Source organism: Dermochelys coriacea, chromosome 17 (genome assembly GCF_009764565.3).
Source record: "Dermochelys coriacea isolate rDerCor1 chromosome 17, rDerCor1.pri.v4, whole genome shotgun sequence".
NCBI classification, from domain to species: domain Eukaryota; kingdom Metazoa; phylum Chordata; order Testudines; family Dermochelyidae; genus Dermochelys; species Dermochelys coriacea.
Genome location: NC_050084.1, coordinates 54,685 through 80,031, shown reverse-complemented (window position 1 = coordinate 80,031; position 25,347 = coordinate 54,685). Strand labels below are relative to the sequence as shown.

The 25,347-nt window shown below is 41.6% G+C and overlaps 1 protein-coding gene and 1 long non-coding RNA gene across 6 annotated transcripts in view; one reads left to right on the top strand and one right to left on the bottom strand.

Annotated features, from left to right (window-relative positions):
- The window catches only part of YWHAE (tyrosine 3-monooxygenase/tryptophan 5-monooxygenase activation protein epsilon), a 57,537-nt gene extending 44,149 nt beyond the window's left edge, over window positions 1–13,388 (bottom strand). The window contains exons 1-2 of one of the 3 annotated variants that reach the window (XM_043499340.1): window positions 13,127–13,319; window positions 10,764–10,844 (exon numbers count right to left, since the gene is read on the bottom strand). In XM_043499340.1, the coding sequence (XP_043355275.1) occupies window positions 10,764–10,844; window positions 13,127–13,190 (145 nt within the window). In that variant the 5' untranslated portion in view covers window positions 13,191–13,319. Of the gene's footprint in view, window positions 1–10,763; window positions 10,845–13,126 lie in introns of all 3 variants that reach the window. The other 2 variants (XM_043499339.1, XM_038375462.2) reach the window with 2 other exon arrangements.
- Window positions 13,375–25,347, top strand: part of LOC122456969 — a 52,701-nt gene continuing 40,728 nt past the window's right edge. Inside the window, exons 1-2 of one of the 3 annotated variants that reach the window (XR_006276186.1) lie at window positions 13,375–13,534; window positions 22,300–22,374. This is a non-coding gene — a long non-coding RNA (uncharacterized LOC122456969). The remainder of the gene's footprint in view (window positions 13,535–22,299; window positions 22,375–25,347) is intronic. The other 2 variants (XR_006276187.1, XR_006276188.1) reach the window with 2 other exon arrangements.

The following is a 25,347-nucleotide window of genomic DNA, read 5'->3' as shown; positions in this document are numbered from 1 at the left end:
CTAACTTTCTTCCCCTTTCTCCCCCCAGAATGAGTATGGCCCAGGAAGCACCCTTTTCTCACAAAGTTAAAAGGGTCATGACCACTCAGTAACTGGTCACATTCAGAGTCTGGTACGCAGAGGAATAGCCTTGTGCCCCATTATATCCAACTGTTTTGATTCGGTTGAGGATAAATCAAACCTGGATTACCTGATGGTAGTGGAAGCTACCAAGAACAAAATTCCGGTAAGAGATCAAACCCTTCCTTGGAAACTTGTACAAAGGGTATAAACGTCACCAACCTCCAAAATTTCCTTCAGTTCCTAACTCCAAGCACATCCTTTGAATCTCAAATGCAGAGGTGGAGGGGAGAGGGACGAGAAAGACAATTCCTTTAGGCTCTCCAAAATTTTAAACTATTAATACTGCTTAGACAACTGGTCACCTACTGGTAAGTTTCTGTGATTTTACAAATATAGATGCGTCTTACCAAGAGAAAAAGATTTAACAACCCAGCAACCAGATTAAGCAGTTTCTGGTCCGGGTGAAAAACCTGATCTTTATAGCTGATACAAACAGTCTGGGCTTGGGCGGGGGGGATTTTTTCCCTTCAATGTGGCTAAAAACTGAGAAATGTACACGGGTGAACCCATGTTGGTATAACCAAAATTCTTCACCCCCCAACCCCCCCGGAGTTCTAATCCTGCCAGATTTTCGTAAAATGACTATGTCCTGTTGAAGCTATTCCACTTGAGTTAAATATCTGAAGAATCATTGGTCCAGAGAGAATTATTCTCCTGCCTGGTGGTTAGTGAACCCACTTCAGAGGGTCAGAGACCCAGGATCTAGTCCACCCCACTCCAAGGACTCTATATGAAGTGGAACAACTTCAAAAGAAGAGAATGGGAGAGAATCCCACACCAGAATATTCCATAGCTCAGTGGCTGGGGGAAATTACTTAGTCCCTAACAGGTTACAGCAGATAAAACCTAGACCGCTCCCCAAACTAAAGAAAAAAGTCCTTTAGACAGTCAATGAATTCTGCAAATTCAGAAGGTCCAAATCTATTACATTAGCAGCAAATGTGAATGGTTCAGCTGCAGCCTTTCTAGAATTGTGAAGGTTCAGGAGAAAAAAAAAAAAAAAAAAAAAAAAAACTTTCAGAAAAAAAACTTACCCACCCCACCACAAGACCCACTATGGAAAAGTTGGGAATTTTGGAAAAAATTGCAAAGCAATTTAGGAAATATTCTCAAAATTAACAGTGAAAAAATTTAGGGTAACATTTAAAATAATGTTATTGCTGTCCTTCAAAATGCCTTCTATCAACAACTGATTTAAAATTAATAACATGTTTCTCTAGACACGAGTTTCTTCTGGGTCCCAAGCACCCATTATTGTGTCAGGTCAAGTCTATTAATATACTATTTCTGAACCCAAAAGATTAACTTTCATTTTAGTTTACAATATTGATGATTTCTATTGTCAATATTTTGTATTTCACACACACACACACACACACACACACACACACCCCCCTCCCAATTGTCAACAGCAAAAAAATACACTTAAGTATCTTAGTGTGCAGCTGGCAGCTCCATCCCTAATACTAGGTATATCTGTCATTATGAAATAAGTATAAATTTAGTTTTGATTCAAACATACAAATCAGTACTTATGTGCTAAGTAAATTATACATAATTCATTTTTAACTCTTAAAGAAAAAAGTTAGTTGCGATAAGCAACTACAGATATTTCTATTTTAAACGAAATTCCCATATTTTCCCCTGGAAAAAAAAGGAAAAGTTATTTTCCATGCCTTCAAAACTTCCAGAAATTGTGCACCCCAAGCCCTAAAATCAATTATGTTAGTCATGACTGAATAACAGGTACGCATATTGTAAGAGCACATGCCACAATCTTCCACAACACAACTTTTTGCAAGCACAGAGGCATTAGTTCCTGTGTTCTGCCTACTTTAAATTCCCTCTCTGAAGTTTGCCAGCCTCCTCCTCCCGAAGAAACACCAAGGTTGGTTCAACATGGCAATGTGGGTGCTACTTTACAAGTGGCTCTATTCCAATGGTACGAAAGAGCTGCATATGTAGTTTGCAACATACTTTGGGAATTTGAATGATGAATGGCATATTAATGTAAAATTATTTAATGAGACTAATATCTGCAGACCAGCAAAAAGGTTTTTAATATAGGACATTTAATTATATACAACAAAAAACGTTAGGAAAGAGGCCTGAAAGGTTTACTTCAGCTTGTATTTCATTTTAGAAATAGCCAGGCCTGATTTACTCTTGTTTTGCAGGAGAACCTACTAGATGTCTTGTATTATTAGATCTCACACTTTAAATGGAGTACAGGGATATGAGGGAGGAGGAGATGGTCCTTTAACAAAGCATCTGTTCTCCAGAAAGACAGTAAAGTGAAAAAGGCATTAGAAGAGCATACAAATAGTAACTACAAGTTCTGTCTCTTAACTGATCAATTTTCACTGTCTGCGCTCTGATGATATAATTTCACTAGTTCTCCACTCATCATATAATCTACAAAGTTTTACAGGAACTAAATGTCAAATGAAAAGAACAAGCAGAAATTAAAAACACCAAAAAAAGAGAAAATAAAATGTTTTAAGTTGAAGTGACAGTATTCCCTATATTTAGATTGACCATCACTATCTGTTATAAAAAGAATTCTTGCATCTTTAAAAAACAAAAAACAAAAACAAAAAAACAACCCTCCATGGTTTGCAGTAGCATTTTGAAATCTGGCAGGGTACACCTGGGGTGAACTGGTTCCTTTTTCTGACCTTATGAAAATTTGTTCAAATTTAGCAGAGTTATAGTGTTTAAAATTGTCAATGCCCATCTCCATTTCAAATGGCACAGCTTTCTTATGGCTTCCTGACAAAAACCTATTCACTATACCATTACTATTATGCAGGAATTATCCCAAGTTCTAACTTAAGCAATCCACACACAGGAGAATCTTTGGATGGGACAGACACCTCCTAACCTTCTGACTTCTGGGAAGAGACACTAAAGGGAACCAGGATACCATCACTTCCAAATGGAGGGGGGAGGATCAAACATACAGACCATAACCCAGATCGGACATACCCAGTCTGCGTATAATCTCAGTTTTCATATTAAAAAACTCTTTCTAGTCCTTATGGCTAGAGATATTACCTTCCAAATATGAACCAAGCATAAACAATGCAGTGATGTCTGCCTGAGTCTGCAGACCGCTTGAAACAATCAGAGGGGCAACCTAATCCCTCCCATACTAATCTTATTGGAATGTCAACTCTAGAACCCAATGATGAAAATACAGAATCAACATTAAGTATTGACTCGCTGATCATTTTAGCAGATGGAAGTAGGAGGTGGGAGGGAAGCCCATTGGGTTGGAATTGGAAGTTGCTGCAGAGAGAACAGGAGATGTAAAGATAGGGAACGGTGAGCAACGGTGAGCAAAACAGATAAAGGAGGGCGGGTAAGGAAGAGAAACAAAGGCCAAAATAGTGATGGCCAAAAGGGGAGGAGAATTTTCCTCAATGAAAGATAGACATGAGAGCTGGAAATAATAAATGTGTAGTAAATGAAAAACTAAATAAAGATCTCTGTGCAAATCTGTAACAGGCATCCCTTGTGCAATGTGAGTAGACAATCCTGAATTTAAACCGTAGCCTATGGATAAACAAACATTTAGCCCTCTCCTCTGCATGAGTTTAACACCCCTAAACTAGGCTCACTACTGGTGTTAATTCTGTGTCCTTAACCTTTAAAACAGAGCAAAGCCTTAACAGGCTCTACAGATGGAAATAGAACGCATATCCAAATCTCAGTCACATACCCATACTGTCCCTCACAAAGTTTATTATGTATTTGTTTGTGGCTATACTGTCTGTAAAATGGAGCTATAATTCTGCATATGTAACCTGCTCTTTCAATGCACTGTATCCTTTTCCAATGGCTGGGCCACATATCTTCTCTGATAGCTAACTTATTTAGCCCTTCAGCGGTGGTATAAGTCTGTGCTGTAGCATTGAGTGTTTACGGCTCAACAAATCCTGCTGCTGGTGCATGATGGGAGTTGGGGCTGTTAAAGTTACAAAAGCAAGTTCTGTTATGTGCCATTTTTCTTTCAAGTATAAGAAGCTGAATACAAAATTACATTAAGCACTCAAAACTTAGGAAATACCAGAATTAATTTTGTCTATACAATCAAATCTGCCCTGATGTGTGTATGGATAATACAGTCTTTTACTGAGATGATCAAATATTGTTTCCATGGGATCCTTTCTTCATTCAGGCAACTGAATGGATAGCGCCCAGGGAATTAATCAGCGCTGTGTAGCGACTGCAGCTGTTGTCTGCAAGATCCCTTCTCACTTGTTCTAAATGTAGGGGATTGCAGGAAGACCAAGTTAGCAGTAGCCACCTGGGTGAATTTGGTTCTATCCCTACTTCTGCCAGACTTCCTATGTGATGATGGACAAGCCACCTCAACAAAAAAAATTTGTAGTTGGCCAGTTATTGTATGCACCTCATTTTCCAAGTGCCCAACTTTAGACACTTGCAAGCGGGGTTATTTTTCAGAAAGTTTGCATATTCACTACTGATTATGAAAGCAATGAAAGCTCAATATGCCCAGCTCTGGCAGTAAGACTGAAGAAACGTCCACAGGGATATCCAATGGGGGTGGCCCTGCCTCCCAACCCCGCCTCTGCTGATTCACTATATGGTCCTAGATAAGTTACTTTGCCTTTCTGTCTCAGTTTCCCTATTCATAAAATAGATATAACATTTACCCACAGACATTTAAAGGGTTTTGTAATAATTAGTTAATGTCTGTATGGTGCTTTGTATATATGAAGATGAAGATGCTAACTATTCTGAAAAACAAGGTCCTAAGTGTTCCAAACTGGGAAATTAGCAAGGACTGCAAAGTTAGTGGAGACTTCAAGTTATGGCCTTAAGTCTCACTGTGTCTCAAGTCCCAGTCTGTTAAATGGGAATAAATACTGTGATATCTTGCAAGGGAATTGAGAAGAAATATTCACTAATGTTTGTGAGGCTCAGATTGGTGAGGACCACAGAATAGCCATGAATAAATTAATAGTTGTATTCACTGTAGCATTTAGATACTGTACAATGAAAATCGTATTGAGCTAATCACTGAACAAGGATTCAAGGAAATACTGAAGAGCTCCCTCATTCCCTGAGCACTATCCATCTTGTACAGAGACTGAGGCAACGATCCTGTGGAAAAAACAGTAAGTGATCATGTAATTAAACAATTTTATAATGCGTATGCAGAAGGGGGCATTTAAGCTTCCACAGGCAACTGTAAATCTGCCATTTCCTAATGTTAGAGTACTTGACTGTGCAAACTAAACATGCTTCCAGAGTAGACTCTAACTTTAAATATAAACAGATTTTAAGGCCAGATTGGACCACTATTTTAGTCTAGTCAGAGTTCCTACATAACAAAGGCCACAGAATCTCACTAGTGAGTCCTGCATCACAACCATAACTTCTGGGTAAGCTAGAGCATATTTTTAGAAAGACATTTTAATTTAAAGACTTCAACTAGCAAATAGCAAATTCACCCCCCACACATTGTTCCTTTGGTTAATTCCCTTCACTATTACAAGATTTGCACCTAATTTCTAGTCTGAATTAGTCTAGTTTCAAGCTCCTGGATGTTATTATTTTGCCTTTGTTTGCTAGATTAAAGAGCACGCTATCAAAAACCTTTTCCACATGTAGGTACTTACAGACCAAAATCAAGTTACCTCTTAAAAAAAGAGCATTAGCCCATTTTACACAGAAAACACCAAAATTGCCATACCAGATCAGACAAGAAGTTCATCTAGGCCAGTGGTTCTCAACCAAGAGTCTGGGGCCCCCTGGGGGACTGCAAACAGATTTCAAATGGTCTGCCAAGCAGATTCACTGCAGCCCAGGGCAGAAAGCCGAAGGCACACCATGCGGGGCTGAAGCCCAGGGCCCTGAACCCTGCCACCTGGGGCTGAAATCGAAGCCTAAGCAACTTAGCTTTACAGGGCCCCAGGCACCAGCCCTGCTCGCTACCCACTAATGCCGGCTCTGGCTTTTATATGTAGAAAAAAGTTGTTGTGGCACAGGTGGGCTATGGAGTTTTTATAACTTGTTGCCCGGGGGTGGGGCCTCAGAAAGAAAAAAGTTGAGAACCCCTGATCTAGCCATCTCGGAAAGTTCTTTTTCTGACTCCCCCCCTTAATTAGAAATTAAGAACACATGACATAAGAACAGCCATACTGGGTCAGACCAAAGATCCATCTAGCCCAGTATCCACCCCCCCCTTCACCCATTCCCAGGTTCTGGCAAACAGAAGCTAGGGACACCATCCCTGCCCGTCCTGGCTAATAACCACTGATGGACCAATACTCCGCGAACTTTAGTTATTTTTTGAACTCTGTTATAGTCTTGACCTTCACAACATCCTCTGGCAAAGAGTTCCACAGTTGACTGTGCGTTGTGTGAAGAACTTCCTTTTGGTTGTTTTAAACCTGCTGCCTATTAATTTCATTGGTGACCCCCTAGTTCTTGTGTTATGAGAAGTAAAAATTAACACTTCCTTACTGACTCCCTCCACACCAATCAGGATTGAATAAACCTCTATCATATCTCCCCCAGTCTCTTTTCCAAGCTGAAAAGTCAATCTTATTGATCTGTCCTCATATGGCAGTCGTTCCATACCTCTAATCATTTTTGTTGCCCTTTTCTGAACCTTTTCTAATTCTAATAGATCTTCTTTGAGATGGGGCAGCCACATCTGCACTTAGTATTCAAGATGTGGGGTTACCATGGATTTAGAGAGAGAGACAATATGACATTTTCTGTATTATCTATCCCTTTCTTAATGGTTTCCAACATTGTTCGCTTTTTTGATTGCCGCTGCACACTGAGTGGATGTTTTGAGAGAACTATCCACAAAAACTCAAAGATCTTTCTTGAGTCGGAACAGCTAATTTAGACCCCATCATTTGATACCTATAGTTGTGATGTTTTCCAATGTGCATTACTTTGCATTTATCAACATTGATTTTCCATCTGCCATTTTGTTACCCAGTCACCCAGTTTTGAGAGATCCTCATGTAACTCTTTGCAGTCTGCTTGGGACTTAACTATCTTGAGTAGTTTTGTATCATCTGCCAATTTTGCCACCTCACTGTTTACCCCTTTTTCCAGATCATTTATGAATATGTTGAATAGGACTGGTCCCAGTACAGACTCCTGGGGGATACCACTATTTACTTCTCTCCATTCTGAAAACTGACCATTTATTCCTACCCTATGTATCCTATCTTTTAACCAGTTATCGATCCACAAGAGGACTTTCCCTCTTATCCCATGACAGCTTACTTTGCTTAAGACCCTTTAGCGAGGGACCTTCTCAAAGGCTTTCTGAAAATCTAAGTACACTATATCCACTGGATCCTCCTTGTCCACATGCTTGTTGACTCCCTCAAAGAACTCTAGTAGACTGGTGAGGCATGATTTCGCTTTACCAAAAAAAATAAAAAATGCTGACTTGTCCCCAAGAAATGATGTTCATCTGTGTTTGACAATTCTGTTCTGATTGTATTTTTTAGATGGACAACCTACCCTAAATTCTCAATTACTGAGGGACAATTTTCACTCATTGATGTGTTGCTTTCCACAACCAACTCTCTGTATAAACTTTTCATGAGTGATATACCCAAATAGTTGGATGCTAATATCTAAACTGTATTGTTAATTTTATTCACCTAAATTTGGGTTTTTGCTGATTATGACTACATGCATCTTATGACTTAAAACAAACTTTGTATTTGTGGATAATCTAAGCACTATACCCAGATGTACACTCTTTTCTTACTCTGTGTACTATAATTTTTTTTAACATTAGTTTTAACCAGTTTGCCCAGTACTAAAGTCAGGCTTACTGGCCTATAATTGCCAGGATCACCTCTGGAGCCCTTTTTTAAAATTTGGCATCATATTAGCTATCCTCCAGTCATTTGGTACAGAAGCTGATTTAAATGATAGGTTAAAAACCTCAGTTAGTAGTTCTGCAATTTCACATTTGAGTGCCTTCAGAACTCTTGGTGAATACCATCTGGTCCTGGTGACTTATTACGGTTTAATTTATCAGTTTGTTTCAAAACTCCTCTAATGACATCTCAATCTGGGACAGTTCTTCAGATCCGTCCCCGGGACGGCTCAGGTTTGGGAATCTCCCTCACATCCTCAGCTGTTAAGACTGATGCAAAGAATTCATTTAGTTTCTCCACAATGGCCTTATTATCCTTAAGTGCTCCTTTATCATCTCCATTGTCTAGTGTCCACACTGGTTGTTTAGCAGGCTTCCTGCTTCTAATGTACTTAAAACAAAAAAACTGCTATTACTTTGAGTCTTTGGCTAGCCGGTTTATACAGTAATGCACGAGAGTTTATATTACTTTTTTTTTTTAAATCTTGCTATTATATATTTCTGTATAATATGTTCTTACCCATATCCTAAGGTCTTTGCTTCAGTGATATTCTGTAGTATTTATTACCTTCACAAGACACTTGTGTTCAACCAATATTGAACATTTAAGAATGGTCTTAGTGTAACACAATAAAGCTTCAGTTTGATACACAACTAAATTAAGTTAGTATGTAAAATGAAGAAACAGCATTAATGGTTAGTCAAAGCAATCTCACTGCCTGAACAAGATGCGTCTCTAGTGCAATGACAATTAAAATTTAACAAAAAACTACAACCTATGATTTTAATCAATTCACCTTGATTTTGGCTATCTCATTTACCAGTTGTTTCCCAAACAATGTTTTGTATCAACTATGTCATTTCAAGTAGGTTATTCTTTACTTTGAGGTAACAGCTTTAAACCAGTGAGATCTTCCAAGGATTGGCACACTTTGTGTTTTACTAGTTACATTACAAGATGCATTATTTGGTAAGCGGTTTATAAAAAACACCAGAAGAGAGCATGGTTTAGTAGACAGGGCACAAGACTTGGGAGTCAGGAAACCTGAGGTCTCTTCCCAACTTTGACATCAACCTACTGTGTGATCTTGTACAACCCATTTCCAAAGCCTCATGCCTCGGTTTCCCCATCTGTAAAACTGAAATGATACATTTCAAGATCTATAGATAAAAAGTGCTATATAGATATCTAAATAGTTTAGAAGTCATTGTATTTGTCTTCACATCCTCATGACAAATCGCCTTTTATGATGAGATTACTGGTTCTGTGGATGAAGGGAAAGCAGTGGATGTATTGTTTCTTGACTTTAGCAAAGCTTTTGACACGGTCTCCCACAGCATTCTTGTCAGCAAGTTAAGGAAGTATGGGCTGGATGAATGCACTATAAGGTGGGTAGAAAGCTGGCTAGATTGTCGGGCTCAACGGGTAGTGATCAATGGCTCCATGTCTAGTTGGCAGCCGGTGTCAAGTGGAGTGCCCCAGGGGTCGGTCCTGGGGCCCGTTTTGTTCAATATCTTCATAAATGATCTGGAGGATGGTGTGGATTGCACTCTCAGCAAATTTGCGGATGATACTAAACTGGGAGGAGTGGTAGATACGCTGGAGGGGAGGGATAGGATACAGAAGGACCTAGACAAATTGGAGGATTGGGCCAAAAGAAATCTAATGAGGTTCAATAAGGATAAATGCAGGGTCCTGCACTTAGGATGGAAGAATCCAATGCACCGCTACAGACTAGGGACCGAATGGCTCGGCAGCAGTTCTGCGGAAAAGGACCTAGGGGTGACAGTGGACGAGAAGCTGGATATGAGTCAGCAGTGTGCCCTTGTTGCCAAGAAGGCCAATGGCATTTTGGGTTGTATAAGTAGGGGCATAGCGAGCAGATCGAGGGACGTGATCGTTCCCCTCTATTCGACACTGGTGAGGCCTCATCTGGAGTACTGTGTCCAGTTTTGGGCCCCACACTACAGGAAGGATGTGGATAAATTGGAAAGAGTACAACGAAGGGCAACGAAAATGATTAGGGGTCTAGAGCACATGACTTATGAGGAGAGGCTGAGGGAGCTGGGATTGTTTAGTCTGCAGAAGAGAAGAATGAGGGGGGATTTGATAGCTGCTTTCAACTACCTGAAAGGGGGTTTCAAAGAGGATGGCTCTAGACTGTTCTCAATGGTAGCAGATGACAGAACGAGGAGTAATGGTCTCAAGTTGCAATGGGGGAGGTTTAGATTGGATATTAGGAAAAACTTTTTCACTAAGAGGGTGGTGAAACACTGGAATGCGTTACCTAGGGAGGTGGTAGAATCTCCTTCCTTAGAGGTTTTTAAGGTCAGGCTTGACAAAGCCCTGGCTGGGATGATTTAACTGGGACTTGGTCCTGCTTTGAGCAGGGGGTTGGACTAGATGACCTTCTGGGGTCCCTTCCAACCCTGATATTCTATGATTCTATGATTCTAAGATTATCTACTTATTTCATCATCTTTTTGCATTGTTGATACCATCACAATACTGGATATTGGAATGCAGGTGCATGAATTCCCCACATATGCAATGAATATGGCAAGGTAAGCACAGATAAAAAATGCATTTCTAATAATTTTAACCTGCCATTGTCCCTTTAATTTATTTTACAAAGCCATTCCAACAAACTGCTTTGGACACTACAGAAAAATGTTGCATTCTAGCAAAGCCTGATTAACTGAAAATCTCATCATCAGCCATACCACTGTGTAATGCATAACCTTTCACCTCTTGAACTATCCAGTTTCTGCTTCCTTTTTCCTGAACAGATATTCATAGAAGCACAAAAAGGAGATGGGAATCTTCTCACTAAAAGGCAAATCCTACAAATTAATATTAGGGCTGGTTACTTTGCACTGCAGATGCCTATAGCAGAATTTAAAAAATTACCAGACTCTAAAGAGGAAAGTTGTACCACTGACAAGGGAAATACCATGCAGATGCATACCTCTTCCTCAAAAAGCTATGGAGAAGGATGGAGAAATACCTACCATAGTGCTTTTCACAGTCCCTGCTTGGGGCTCCAAATTGGGCCTGATCTACATGCAAGTTTTCTCAGCATGGCTAGATTGGTTAGGACCATGAAGGAGAAAAATTTAAAAAAAAAATTAAAAAAAAAAAACACCCCTAACCAGCATACCTATGCCAGCAAAATCCCTAGTGTTGATGTAGTTATACCAGCAAAAAGTGATTTTGCCAAATATATGTTGCATCTACACTATGATTTGCCAATATACCATGTAACCGAGTATTGTCAATAAGGCCTTATGTATCAGCTATTGTCTACAAGATAGCCAATATATTTTAAATCCCTCTCCAGCTACTGGAAAAAAAGAAATATTTTAATTCTAAATTACTCTAGCACAGTGGTTCTCAACCTTCCCAGATTACTGTACCCCTTTCAGGATTCTGATTTGTCTTGCATACAGCCAAGTTTCACCTCACTTAAAAATGACCTGCTTACAAATTGAGACATCAAAATACAAGTGTCACAGCACACTATTACTAAAAAAATTGCTTACATTCTCATTTTTACACAATCAACTGGAATATAAATATTGTACTCGCATTTCAGTGTATAGCATATATAGCAGTATAAACAAGTCATTCTATGAAATATTAGTTTGTACTGACTTTGCAAGTGCTTTTTATGTGGTCTGTTGTAAAACTAGGCAAATATCTATGTTGACGTAGACCCTGGAAAACCTCTGCGTACCCCCAAGGGTACATAGACCCCCCACTTGAGAACCACTGTTCTAGCACGCCCCCAGCCTCATGGCTATTCCAAAGGAAAGCATTTCCTTTATTTATTACTTCTTATGGCTCCATTTTGTGTCCTCCCCCTGCCCCCACAATATATTCCTCCAGTGCTTGCATGTATTGCTAATGGCAGTAGCTCCAGAGAGAACCTGACCTAGTTCTTGTCAGTTTTACTATCTCCCCTTTGAACAGCAGTAATGGTAGGAAAGATCCTGATCAATTTTTGTCTTGTCACTTGGGAAAGCTATGAGCAGCAACTAAGGCACCAGAATGGACTGCCTACCGATCAGAAAGCCTGTATTCTATAGGTTTACACTACTTTCACGTTCAGTTTGTTTTTACATACAAGTGACGAAGCTAATTTAGTTTTAAATGAGAGATAAGGGTTTAGGTAAGGGTTTAAAGTAAGCATGACGAACAGATTTTTTTTTCAAATCCCACCGATAGCATATACTACCTAAGTGTAGGTTCAGGAAGAATACCATTAGTGCTCAGAAATATTTAACACCTTACAAATATTTAATCAGCATAGTCCATGAACTTTAAAGAAAAAAATACAAGGCCTAGGAAAAACTGCATTCTAAATTACAATAATTTTAAGCGTAAAATGAAAAACTAATAAGATTTACATTTACTTCAAGCAGAGAGAAGTACATTGTATTTAATAAACTCCATAGCCCATGCCAGGGGAGTAGAGAGGGTAAAAAAAAAAATCGATAACCTACAAAGACACATCGCCAAACTATGATGGGCAAAAAAGGGAGAGGCACCTTCGAGGGCCAGGTCTGGGAAGGAGGTGGAGAAGGTAAAGAAGGGCCCACTAAGGGCCAGGCACCCCGATCACAGACAGGGTGAGACTGGACATTGACTGCGACGAAGTGACCTGGCCCCCATTACACGGGTCTCAGCCACTCTGGACCAGCCGTCTTCGGCTAGTTGCTGGGCAGGGCTCGAGTAGGAGGAACCACCTCTGTCCGCGCTAGTGACGGCGCAAGAAAGGACGCAGGGTCCCTTTGTCGGGCTCCATCGAGCCGGGGGGCGGGTCCCCGCCCCCTACTCGCCCTTCCCAGCCACCATTTTATTCCCAGCTTTTGCCGCCGCCGCCGACCCCTGCCACAGCCGACCCGACACACCAACCCCAAGGGCTAGGGGGCCCGTACACCCTAGTCCCCTACTCCTGGCTCCCTCAACCCGCGGGGCAATCCCCGTCGCCATTTTGTTCATGCCCCCCCTTCGCCGCCTCTGCCCCCCGCCCAGCCGCCGCCATTTTGTGGCCGCTCCCTCCCTTTTCCCCCGGCACTACCCGGCCCGCCCGTCCTCCCGGCTCTCACCATCATAGCGCTCAGCCTGCTCAGCTAGCTTAGCCTGGTACACAAGGTCCTCCCGATCGTCCATGTCCAAGAGACGGGGCGGCGACGGGGACTACACGGGGTGGATGGAGGCTGATGAGTCCGAGATGCTCAGCCACTACCAGCTCACTGTTCTCCTGGCAAAGATGGCGGCGATAGCGCCTCCTCCTGCTATATCCGGGTACTTCCGCCAGCGGACGCATGCGCATCCCGCACACCACCATGGCAACAGCGGCGCCCTGGCAACCGGCGGGAGGAGAGAGACTTAGGGGTGGGGTCCGATGGGACGTCAAGTCTCCTGCGGCTGCCAGGCCCCGGAAGCGTGCGGGAAGGGAACTATGGCTGGGCTACGAGGGGACGGGTCCTTGGCACTGTGATGCCGGTGTGAGGGTGAGGGGCTGCTGGCACTCTTGGGATATAACGGTTGAGGACTGATATATGGGGGAGGGGGTCATGAGGGGCCTCTGGCGCTCCTGGGAAATGAGGGAGAGAGGGGGCCCTGAGGGTTTAAATGGGAGTTTAGGGGCCCCTGCACTACGATATAGGGGGTAAAGGGTCCTTGGCATGCGTAATGGGGAGTGAGGGGGCCTCTGGCACTATTGGGAAATGAGAGGGACAGGGACCTGGGCATCCAGATGTGTGGGGGGGCTGAAAGGCCTCTGGCACTGAAATATTGGGATGGGTAAGGGTTCCTTGGCAGTGGGTTGTGGGTTTGCTTGATACATACCTGTAACTACAGTGACCGCTGAGCCTACTGATTTATGCCAACACACTCATTTTTACTATTCCCTTGACCCCTCGCAACCATTGTGTGTTCATTCACCTGTTGCATTTTGTCATAGCCCTTGAGCTCTGAAGGGAGCAGGGAACATCTGTCTGTGTTACTCATTTACAATTAGAGAGGCAAGGTGGGTGAAGTAATATCTTTTAGTGGACCAATTTCTGTTGGTGGCTATATCTATACTAGCACTTTTGTCAGTGTATATCGCTCAGGGATGTGAAAAAAACACCCCTTGGAGTGACATATGACAAGGTACACTGATTGAAATGCCTGTGTGAACAGAGCTATGTCATCGGGAGGTGCTCTCCTGCTGAAATAGCTATTGGTGCTCATTGGAGGTGGTTTAGTTATGTTGACGGGAGAGCTCTCTGCATTGGTACAGCTGTGTCGCTGTAAGCTCACTAATGTAGACATGGCCAGTGAGAGAAACAAGTTTTCAAGCTTACCAGAGGCATAACTAGGCATTTTAGTGCCTGTGCCAAGCATGCATATTTGTGCTTCGTTCCAGGTTTTTTTCATAATTTTTCCACCCCCTGTAGCTTTGCGCCCTGGACGGCTGCCCAGCTTGCCCCACCCTGGTTATGGCCCTGCAGCTTAGACAGAGCTCTTCTTCAGGTCTGAGGAAAAATCTCCCAGCATCACTTCACATCTAAATGCAAGGTGGAATAGATTGTTTTGTATAAGTAGTTAGCACATATTGTAAGGGACCATTCAAAGGAAGGCAGAGTGGTCTGTTAAAACCTTTGAAGTCAGAGGACGAAAATGGGGGGTTAGTGGGTTACCGATTGTTGTAATAATCCAGAGTCTCTGTTCAGTCCATGATTTTTAGTATCTAGCAAAGTAATTAATTTAAGATCCCAAGCTCATCTTTTGAAAGTGTTTGGGTTTCTTTGAGGATGAGGACTGCTAGGACTGCCCTCATAGTTGTGAAGAAAACCTTGAAAATGTGACCCAGGGGTCACATAAGGTTTCAGCCCTAAAATGCAAATAAAAAAACCCCAGTTTTTTTTTAATATAATGATTTTGGAGGGCCTGACTCATGATTTTTCAATGTTTGGGCGTGGCACTGCTAAGGTTTTGAGCAGGAAACTTATAGCACTGAGCAATTTCAAGCAAACACTCAGGTATGTTTTACTTTTTCATAGCCATATCTTAAAAAACTGTCTCATAGACATCTCCCCTCTAATTTCTAATTAATATCCCTGTGGCAACTACAGCACTTGTTTCCATGAAGAAATAATATTAGAAAAGTATTTACAGTTTTGTTTTTATTAATAGATTATAAGGGCAAAAAGAGAGCACTGTGATCTAGTCTGACTTCCCACACAACACAGGCAATAGGACTTCCGAAATTAATTTCTATTTGATTCACAGCATATCTTTTAGAATAACTTCCAGTTGTGATTTAAAAATTTCCAGTGATGCAGATCCACCAGAAATCTTGCTAAATTGTTCTAATAATTAATTACTCTCACTGTTACAAATTTGTACCTAATTTCTACACCAAATATATCTAACTTCAACTTTCAGCAACTGGTTTTTGTTATGGCTTTGTCTGCTAGATTGAAGAGCCCTCTATTATAAATTTTCTGTTCACTATATGGGTATTTATACATTATATCACATCACACCTTCACCTTCTCTTTTATAAGATAAATGGGTTGATCTCTTTTAGTTTTTCACTATGAAGTATGTTTTCCAGTGCTTTAGTCATTCTCGTGGTTCTTCTCTGAATTCTTTCCAATTTGTCAGCATCCTTCTTGAATTGTGGGCATGAGAATTAGACCTGGTATTCAAGTCAACTATCTTACAGAGATGTCTAAATATAGAATAGAATATCAGGGTTGGAAGGGACCTCAGAAGGTCATCTAGTCCAACCTCCTGCTCAAAGCAGGACCAATCCCCAATTTTTGCCCCAGATCCCTAAATGGCCCCCTCAAGGATTGAACTCACAACCCTGGGATGGCAGGTCAATGCTCAAACCACTGAGCTATCCCTCCCCCCATATATTACAGCAACATTATTACCTATATCAACCAAATTTGTAATCTTGTCAAAAAATGTATATTAAATTAGTCTGACAGGATCTATTTCCCATAATCCATTGTTGATTGATCTAAATTATATTACTTTCCTTTAAATTTTTATTAAGCGAATTCCATATCTGCTGCATCATTATTTCACCTGGAAGCAATGTCAGGCTGACAGGCTTATAATTCCCCAAGCATCCTGTTTACCCTTTTTAAATATTGGCACAACCTGAGCTTTCTTTCAGTCTTCTGGAACTTGCCCAGCACTCCTAGACTTACTGAAAATCAACATTAATGGTATAGCAAACTCATTAGTCAGATCTTTTAAAACTATTGGATACAAGGTAGAACTGATGATTTTAAAATGTCTAGCTTTAGTAGCTGGTGTTTAACGTCCTCCTGAGTTACGGTTGAAATGGAAAGTGTTTCACTCTCCATCATATGATATAGCTATATAATTTTTTTCCAACACGTATAAAACAATATTTATTGATTCTGCCTTTTGTGCATTATTGACAAATTCTACCATTTTTCATCTAGTAATGGACTGATACTATTGTTAGGAGTCTTTCTGTTCTTAATATACTTTAAAATACTTCTTATTGTCCGTAACTCTGCTGGCTATTGCTTCCCTTATCAATTTTCTACAATTCCTAGCTTCTAATTTATATTAATTGCTATCAGCTTTACCTATCTTCCATTTGTTTTAGAGAGAGAGTGTGCAACTGTCACTTCCCCACTAAGCCAGATTATTTTTTTAACCAATGCTGCCTTCTTTCTTGAGTATGGCTTTTGAGACATCTAGTAAAGTGTTAATAAATGATTCCCAATTATCATTCAAATTTTTCTTTTTAAATTCTCTCAACCAGCTGATTTGGATCATAATTGTTTTGAGCTTTTTGCAGCTGGCCTTTTAAACCACCATGTGTGTATACACGCACATGGTGGTTTAAAAGGCCAGTTGCAAAAAGCTCAAAACAATTATGATCCAAATATATATACTGGGGTCACCAAATGAAATTAATAAGCAGCAGGGTTAAAATAAATAAAAGGAAGTATTTCTTCACACAACGCACAGTCAACCTGTGGAACTCCTTGCCAGAGGATGTTGTGAAGGCTAAGACCATAACAGGGTTAAAAAAACAACTAGATAAATTCATAGAAGATAGTTCCATTAATGGTTTTTTGCCAGGATGGGCAGGAATGGTGTCCCTAGCCTCTGTTTGCCAGAAGCTAAGAATGAGCGACAGGGGATGAATCACTTGATGATTACCTGTTCTGTTCATTCCCTCTGGGGCACCTGGCACCGGCCACTGTCGGAAGACAGGATACTGGACTAGATGGACCTTTGGTCTGACCCAATAGGGCCATTCTTATGTTCTTATATACATAAAAGCTACTCCACCTTTTCATGTTCTCTATATGTATGTATGTATAAATATATCTTCTTACTGTATGTTCCATTCTATGCATCCGATGAAGTATACAAATATATACTTGTACACATATATACAAATGCACAAAGCCTTGGAAACAAGCAGGGAGAACTGGAGGTCCTGGTGATGTCAAGGAATTATGACGTGATTGGAATAACAGAGACTTGGTGGGATAACTCACATGACTGGAGTACAGTCATGGATGGTTATAAACTGTTCAGGAAGGACAGGCAGGGCAGAAAGGTGGGGAGTAGCACTGTATGTAAGGGAGCAGTATGACTGTTCAGAGCTCCGGTACGAAACTGTGGAAAAACCTGAGTGTCTCTGGATTAAGTTTAAAAGTGTGTGCAACAAGAGTGATGTCATGGTGGGAGTCTGCTATAGACCACCGGACCAGGGGGATGAGGTGGATGAGGCTTTCTTCCGGCAACTCACGGAAGCTACTAGATCGCATGCCCTGATTCTCATGGGTGACTTTAATTTTCCTGATATCTGCTGGGAGAGCAATACAGCGGTGCATAGACAATCCAGGAAGTTTTTGGAAAGCGTAGGGGACAATTTCCTGGTGCAAGTGCTAGGGGAGCCAACTAGGGGGAGCGCTTTTCTTGACCTGCTGCTCACAAACCGGGTAGAATTAGTGGGGGAAGCAAAAGTGGATGGGAATCTGGGAGGCAGTGACCATGAGTTGGTTGAGTTCAGGATCCTGACGCAGGGAAGAAAGGTAAGCAGCAGGATATGGACCCTGGACTTCAGGAAAGCAGACTTTGACTCCCTCAGGGAACAGATGGCCAGGATCCCCTGGGGGACTAACATGAAAGGGAAGGGAGTCCAGGAGAGCTGGCTGTATTTCAAGGAATCCCTGTTGAGGTTACAGGGACAAACCATCCTGATGAGTCGAAAGAATAGTAAATATGGCAGGCGACCAGCTTGGCTTAATGGTGAAATCCTAGCGGATCTTAAACATAAAAAAGAAGCTTACAAGAAGTGGAAGGTTGGACATATGACCAGGGAAGAGTATAAAAAATATTGCTCGGGCATGTAGGAAAGATATCAGGAGGGCCAAATCGCACCTGGAGCTGCAGCTAGCAAGAGATGTCAAGAGTAACAAGAAGGGTTTCTTCAGGTATGTTGGCAACAAGAAGAAAGCCAAGGAAAGTGTGGGCCCCTTACTGAATGAGGGAGGCAAGCTAGTGACAGAGGATGTGGAAAAAGCTAATGTACTCAATGCTTTTTTTGCCTCTGTTTTCACTAACAAGGTCAGCTCCCAGACTGCTGTGCTGGGCAACACAAAATGGGGAAGAGATGGCCAGCCCTCTGTAGAGATAGAGGTGGTTAGGGACTATTTAGAAAAGCTGGACGTGCACAAGTCCATGGGGCCGGACGAATTGCATCCGAGAGTGCTGAAGGAATTGGCGGCTGTGATTGCAGAGCCCTTGGCCATTATCTTTGAAAACTCGTGGCGAACGGGGGAAGTCCCGGATGACTGGAAAAAGGCTAATGTAGTGCCCATCTTTAAAAAAGGGAAGAAGGAGGATCCTGGGAACTACAGGCCAGTCAGCCTCACCTCAGTCCCTGGAAAAATCATGGAGCAGGTCCTCAAAGAATCAATCCTGAAGCACTTAGAGGAGAGGAAAGTGATCAGGAACAGTCAGCATGGATTCACCAAGGGAAGGTCATGCCTGACTAATCTAATCGCCTTTTATGATGAGATTACTGGTTCTGTGGATGAAGGGAAAGCAGTGGATGTATTGTTTCTTGACTTTAGCAAAGCTGTTGACACGGTCTCCCACAGCATTCTTGTCAGCAAGTTAAGGAAGTATGGGCTGGATGAATGCACTATAAGGTGGGTAGAAAGCTGGCTAGATTGTCGGGCTCAACGGGTAGTGATCAATGGCTCCATGTCTAGTTGGCAGCCGGTGTCAAGTGGAGTGCCCCAGGGGTCGGTCCTGGGGCCCGTTTTGTTCAATATCTTCATAAATGATCTGGAGGATGGTGTGGATTGCACTCTCAGCAAATTTGCGGATGATACTAAACTGGGAGGAGTGGTAGATACGCTGGAGGGGAGGGATAGGATACAGAAGGACCTAGACAAATTGGAGGATTGGGCCAAAAGAAATCTAATGAGGTTCAATAAGGATAAGTGCAGGGTCCTGCACTTAGGATGGAAGAATCCAATGCACCGCTACAGACTAGGGACCGAATGGCTCGGCAGCAGTTCTGCGGAAAAGGACCTAGGGGTGACAGTGGACGAGAAGCTGGATATGAGTCAGCAGTGTGCCCTTGTTGCCAAGAAGGCCAATGGCATTTTGGGATGTATAAGTAGGGGCATAGCGAGCAGATCGAGGGACGTGATCGTTCCCCTCTATTCGACATTGGTGAGGCCTCATCTGGAGTACTGTGTCCAGTTTTGGGCCCCACACTACAGGAAGGATGTGGATAAATTGGAAAGAGTACAACGAAGGGCAACGAAAATGATTAGGGGTCTAGAGCACATGACTTATGAGGAGAGGCTGAGGGAGCTGGGATTGTTTAGTCTGCAGAAGAGAAGAATGAGGGGGGATTTGATAGCTGCTTTCAACTACCTGAAAGGGGGTTTCAAAGAGGATGGCTCTAGACTGTTCTCAATGGTAGCAGATGACAGAACGAGGAGTAATGGTCTCAAGTTGCAATGGGGGAGGTTTAGATTGGATATTAGGAAAAACTTTTTCACTAAGAGGGTGGTGAAACACTGGAATGCGTTACCTAGGGAGGTGGTAGAATCTCCTTCCTTAGAGGTTTTTAAGGTCAGGCTTGACAAAGCCCTGGCTGGGATGATTTAACTGGGACTTGGTCCTGCTTTGAGCAGGGGGTTGGACTAGATGACCTTCTGGGGTCCCTTCCAACCCTGATATTCTATGATTCTATGATTCTATGATAAGTGGGCTGTAGCCCACGAAAGCTTATGCTCAAACAAATTTGTTAGTCTCTAAGGTGCCACGAGTATTCCTGTTCTTTTCACTAACTTTTAGAAATTCTTAGGCTGTTTTAATACTGGCTGCATGAGACCCCCGTGGAATTCCCTGTGGTCACTGAGCTTTTTTTTTTAGTACTTGTTAGTGGTTATAGATAGGTGATTAAGGAGCTGGTCATCCTGTTTCCACATGTGATTTGGTGGTCTGTAACAGACACCAAGTAGTACCACATCTTGTGCTTTAATCTCTTAGGACACTGATCCATTAGTATTCTAGATTATTTTCTTCTGAGTCCTTAGTGATGCAGAAACAGGTAATATTTTTAATATATATGCTCATTGTATCATTCTTAAATAGGTTATAACCATTGATTTTGAACATTGCATTCACACGAATCATCCCACTATGCTGATATATAGGCAGAGAATGCTGGGAGCAGAGAAATGTAGGCTGAACTTTTTGCTGGGGCTTCCACATATTCGGATATTTGCTGGCTCAGATGAGCTTGTGGTATGGACTAGCCTGGTTTTCTCCACTGCTAATGGAAAACAGTGGTAGGTGTGAGTAAGTAGCAGACGGCACTGACATTCCTGGTAAAGGAGCTGAAAGGTAGGAAGACTTTGCACACAGAATCCATAGTCTGTCCTAATAGGAAAAGTCACCAGTTACTGACCATCCATTTAATCTGGAGTCCTCAGCAATTTGCGAAATACATTATCATACTCAGAAGCTATCTATAATGGAGAGCAGTGAGCCTCCGTCATTATTATTAATTATTATTATTATTATTAGATGGAGGTAGAGAATCACGAATGCAGTGCTGTTGCAGTCCAGCAGATGGAGGCAAAACTCAAGAGGAAGCATTCAAAAACTTAAACTCCCACTCTGCCTCTTTTAGGAGTCAGAGTAGCAGCCGTGTTAGTCTGTATCCGCAAAAAGAAAAGGAGTACTTGTGGCACCTTAGAGACTAACAAATTTATTTGCTGTAGCTCACAAAAGCTTATGCTCAAATAAATTTGTTAGTCTCTAAGGTGCCACAAGTACTTCTTTTCTTCTTTCAGGAGTCTGATTTGTGTTGTGTAATCCCAAGTTTCACTTTGCTTAAAAATGGCTTACTTACAAAATCAGATATAAAAATACAAAAGTGTCACAGCACACTGTTAACTGAAAAATTGCTTATTTTGTCATTTTTGCCATATAATTATAAAGTAAATCAATTGGAATATAAATATTGTATTTAGGTTTCAGCGCATAATGTATATAAAGCAGTATAAACAAGTCGTGTGAAATTTTAGTTTGTACTGACTTTGCTAGTGCTTTTTATGTAGCCTGTTGTAAAACTAGGGAAATATATAGATGAGTTGAGGACCCCCTGGAAGACCTCTGCATACTCCCAGGGGTACCCCTGGCTGAGAATCACTGCCGTAGGATATGCTTGCAACATTTTTAAACAAGGGGCACTCTTTTAAAATGTTCTACTGCATTTGTTGATACACAAAACACTCCCTGGGTAAGATACTCTCCCTCTCCCATAAACAAACAAACCCTAGTTCCACTCTTCTCCTTCCCATATTGATCAACCTTTTCACCTCTCTCCTCTCCAGTTCAGCCTGCTTGGTAGCTGCTTCTCACAGGCTGCAGTTAGTAAATGCTCTTGCAGGTTGCAGTTATAGGGTAGGCATCAAATCCCTTAAGTGGTGGGCTCAGAGGGCCTTTTCAGCAATTTAAAGACCAGAAAAGATCATTACAATCATCTCCCTATCATCATGCCATAGTATTTCAACCAATAAATCCTGCATCAAGCCCATAGCTTCTGGCTGAACCAACAGTATGTTTTAGAAAGGCATCAAATTCTGGCTTAAGGATTTCAAGTGATATGTTATTACAGTCCTCATTAATTACTCTTTAAAAACTGTGTTTTATTTCCATTCTGAATTTGTCAATCTACACCCTCAAGCCACTGGATCTTGTTATGCCATTGTTTGCTGGATTAAAGAACCCTGCCCTCTGCTATCAGAAATCTGCTCCCAATGTAAGTATTTTATAGTCTGTAATCAAGTTACTGCTTAACCTTTTTTGTATGTTTAAATATATGGATCAAAAGTTTGTCTCTCATTTGGTTTTGTGGTTAAGATACTAGACTGCTATTTGAGATTTGGACTGTGTTTCTCGTTCTGTCTTAGCCTTCCTAAGTTAGTTTCTGTGCCTCAGTTTCCCAATTTGAAAAAAGGGCTAATATTTCCCTAAATTCAGGAGCATTGTGAGAAGAGCCATTCATGCACACACACATTTCTCAGTGAAACTTGCATGCAAAACCTGTAATTACAATAGTGGGGTGGACTCCCTTCAAAAATATGCATTTTACTTTAGCTAGATGCTAGAGCATCTAGAAACCAAGAGTGTAGGTCACACTTACAGGTTAGGAATACTTGTGGCACCTTAGAGACTAACAAATTTATTTGAGCATAAGCTTTTGTAAGCTACAGCTCACTTCATCGGATGCATTCAGTGGAAAATACAGTGGGGAGATTTATATACACAGAGAATATGAAACAATGAGTGTTACCATACACACTGTAAGGAGAGTGTTTCAGAGTAGCAGCCGTGTTAGTCTGTATTTGCAAAAAGAAAAGCAGTACTTGTGGCACCTTAGAGACTAACAAATTTATTAGAGCATAAGCTTTCGTGAGCTACAGCTCACTTCATCGGATAAGCTGTAGCTCACGAAAGCTTATGCTCTAATAAATTTGTTAGTCTCTAAGGTGCCACAAGTACTGCTTTTCTTTGTAAGGAGAGCGATCACTTAAGATGAGCTATTACCAGCGGGGGGGGAGGGGGGAGAGAAAACCTTTTGTAGTGATAATCAAGGTGGGCCATTTCCAGCAGTTGACAAGAACTTCTGAGGAACAGTGCGGGGTGTGGAGGGGGGAATAAACATGGGGAAATACTTTTACTTTGTGTAATGACCCATCCACTCCCAGTCTCTATTCAAGCCTAAATTAATTGTATCCAGTTCGCAAATTAATTCCAATTCAGCAGTCTCTCCTTGGGAGTCTGTTTTTGAAGTTTTTTTTGTTGAAGAATAGCCACTCTTAGGTCTGTAATCCAGAGACTGCTGAATTGGAATTAATTTGCAAACTGAATACAATTAATTTAGGCTTGAATAGAGACTGGGAGTGGATGGGTTCCCCCACCCCCCGCCCCGCTCTCCAGCTGGTAATAGCTCATCTTAAGTGACTGCTCTCCTTACAGTGTGTATGGTAACACTCATTGTTTCATGTTCTCTGTGTATATAAATCTCCCCACTGAATGCATCCGATGAAGTGAGCTGTAGCTCACAAAAGCTTATGCTCAAATAAATTTGTTAATCTCTAAGGTGCCACAAGTACTCCTTTTCTTTTTGCGAATACAGACTAACACGGCTGCTACTCTGAAACTTATAGGATAAAGGACTGTATGTTGGAACCTATTGATTCAGAAAAGGATTTATAAACCAGCTGAACATAAACTCTCAGTATGACGTGGAGGCTGAAAGAACAAATACTGTCCTTAGATGTATAAGCAAGGGAATAACAAGAAGAATCAGGAAAGGCTTATTACTGCTGTATACAACGAGGCCATTCTTTGTGCACATCTGGAAGCACCTGGTGGTGGTGGGGGGGAGTATTTGGTATGTCCTCCATATACACTCCAGAGCAGTGGTGGGCAATGTGCAGCCTGCCAGGACAATCCGCTGGTGGGCCACGAGGCAGTTTGTTTATATAGACCATCTGCAGGCATGGCCACCTGCAGCTCTCAGTGGCCATGGTTCGTCGTTCCTGGCCAATCGGAACTGCAGGAAGCAGCGGCCAGCATGGCCTGCGCCGCTTCCCACAGCTCCCATTGGCTGGGAACGGCGAGCCGCAGCCACTGGGAGCTGCGGGCACCGAGCCTGCAGACGGTCAATGTAAACAAACTGTCTCGTGGCCTGCCAGTGGATTACCCTGAGGGGCTGCAGGTTGCAGAGGCACTGGTTGGAAAGCTCTCAGCAGTTGTGGTAATAAATGAGTATACTCAGAGGGTTGAAAATATCAAGCAACACTAGCCATAGGCATATATTGGGAAAAAAAAAAAGTTTTCTGCTACCTCCCCTCAACCATAGCCAGGTTGTGCCTATGCCTTTTCACACTGCTATATACAGGGCTAGACTAAGGTTTCGAGGGGTGGGAGGATTAGTAAAATGATTCTTTGGTACCCGCACAAATTAAACGAACTTGTTTTACATAAAGTGTGTAATGGTGGTGGCAATGGGGAGTATCTGGTTTCTGTCCTCCCACTCTCTTGCTGCAGGAGTAGGCCATAGCGGTGCTTTTATTGTTTCATTCTGTTTGCATCAGTTTCTACTTTTAAAGCTACCTTTTCTAAACATACACCTTTTAAAAAATAAAATGAATACTAAGATTTTCTTTATGGGACCCAAAGCCTAGATCTATTAACCAGATGGCCCCGCAGCTCATTAGTGATTATGATGGAATTGCCACATCTAACCCATAAGTACTCTCCAGAACAGTGGATGCCCACTATGAACTCTATGGCCACAGAATTTTCCACAGACTTAACTTGTACACTTTAAAATGTAATTAAGAAAAATTTCTCTCACTAATCACCATGGTTGTGAAAATAATCTTGAAACTGTGCAGACTCATCGTATCAGGATGGTGCATTATGTTCCGGAACTCAGAGGTACAAGACTGCCCATTAATCTCTGAGGTTTTAACTGTGACACCTAAAAATAATATAAATGTGAATATTGTTAAATTTGTTTAATTGATGATCATTCTAGTAGAAACATTCAACTAAAATTTATCCTATAATCCACCACTGTCCTTTACCCAGATTCCCCATACACCTTTATGATAGTTTTAAAGGTCTGAATTGGAAAGCGTGAGACCAAGGTAGAATTAAATTTAATATGCAAAAACAACAAGGACTATTTGTTTCATAATTTCTAAAAGTAAATTAAAGG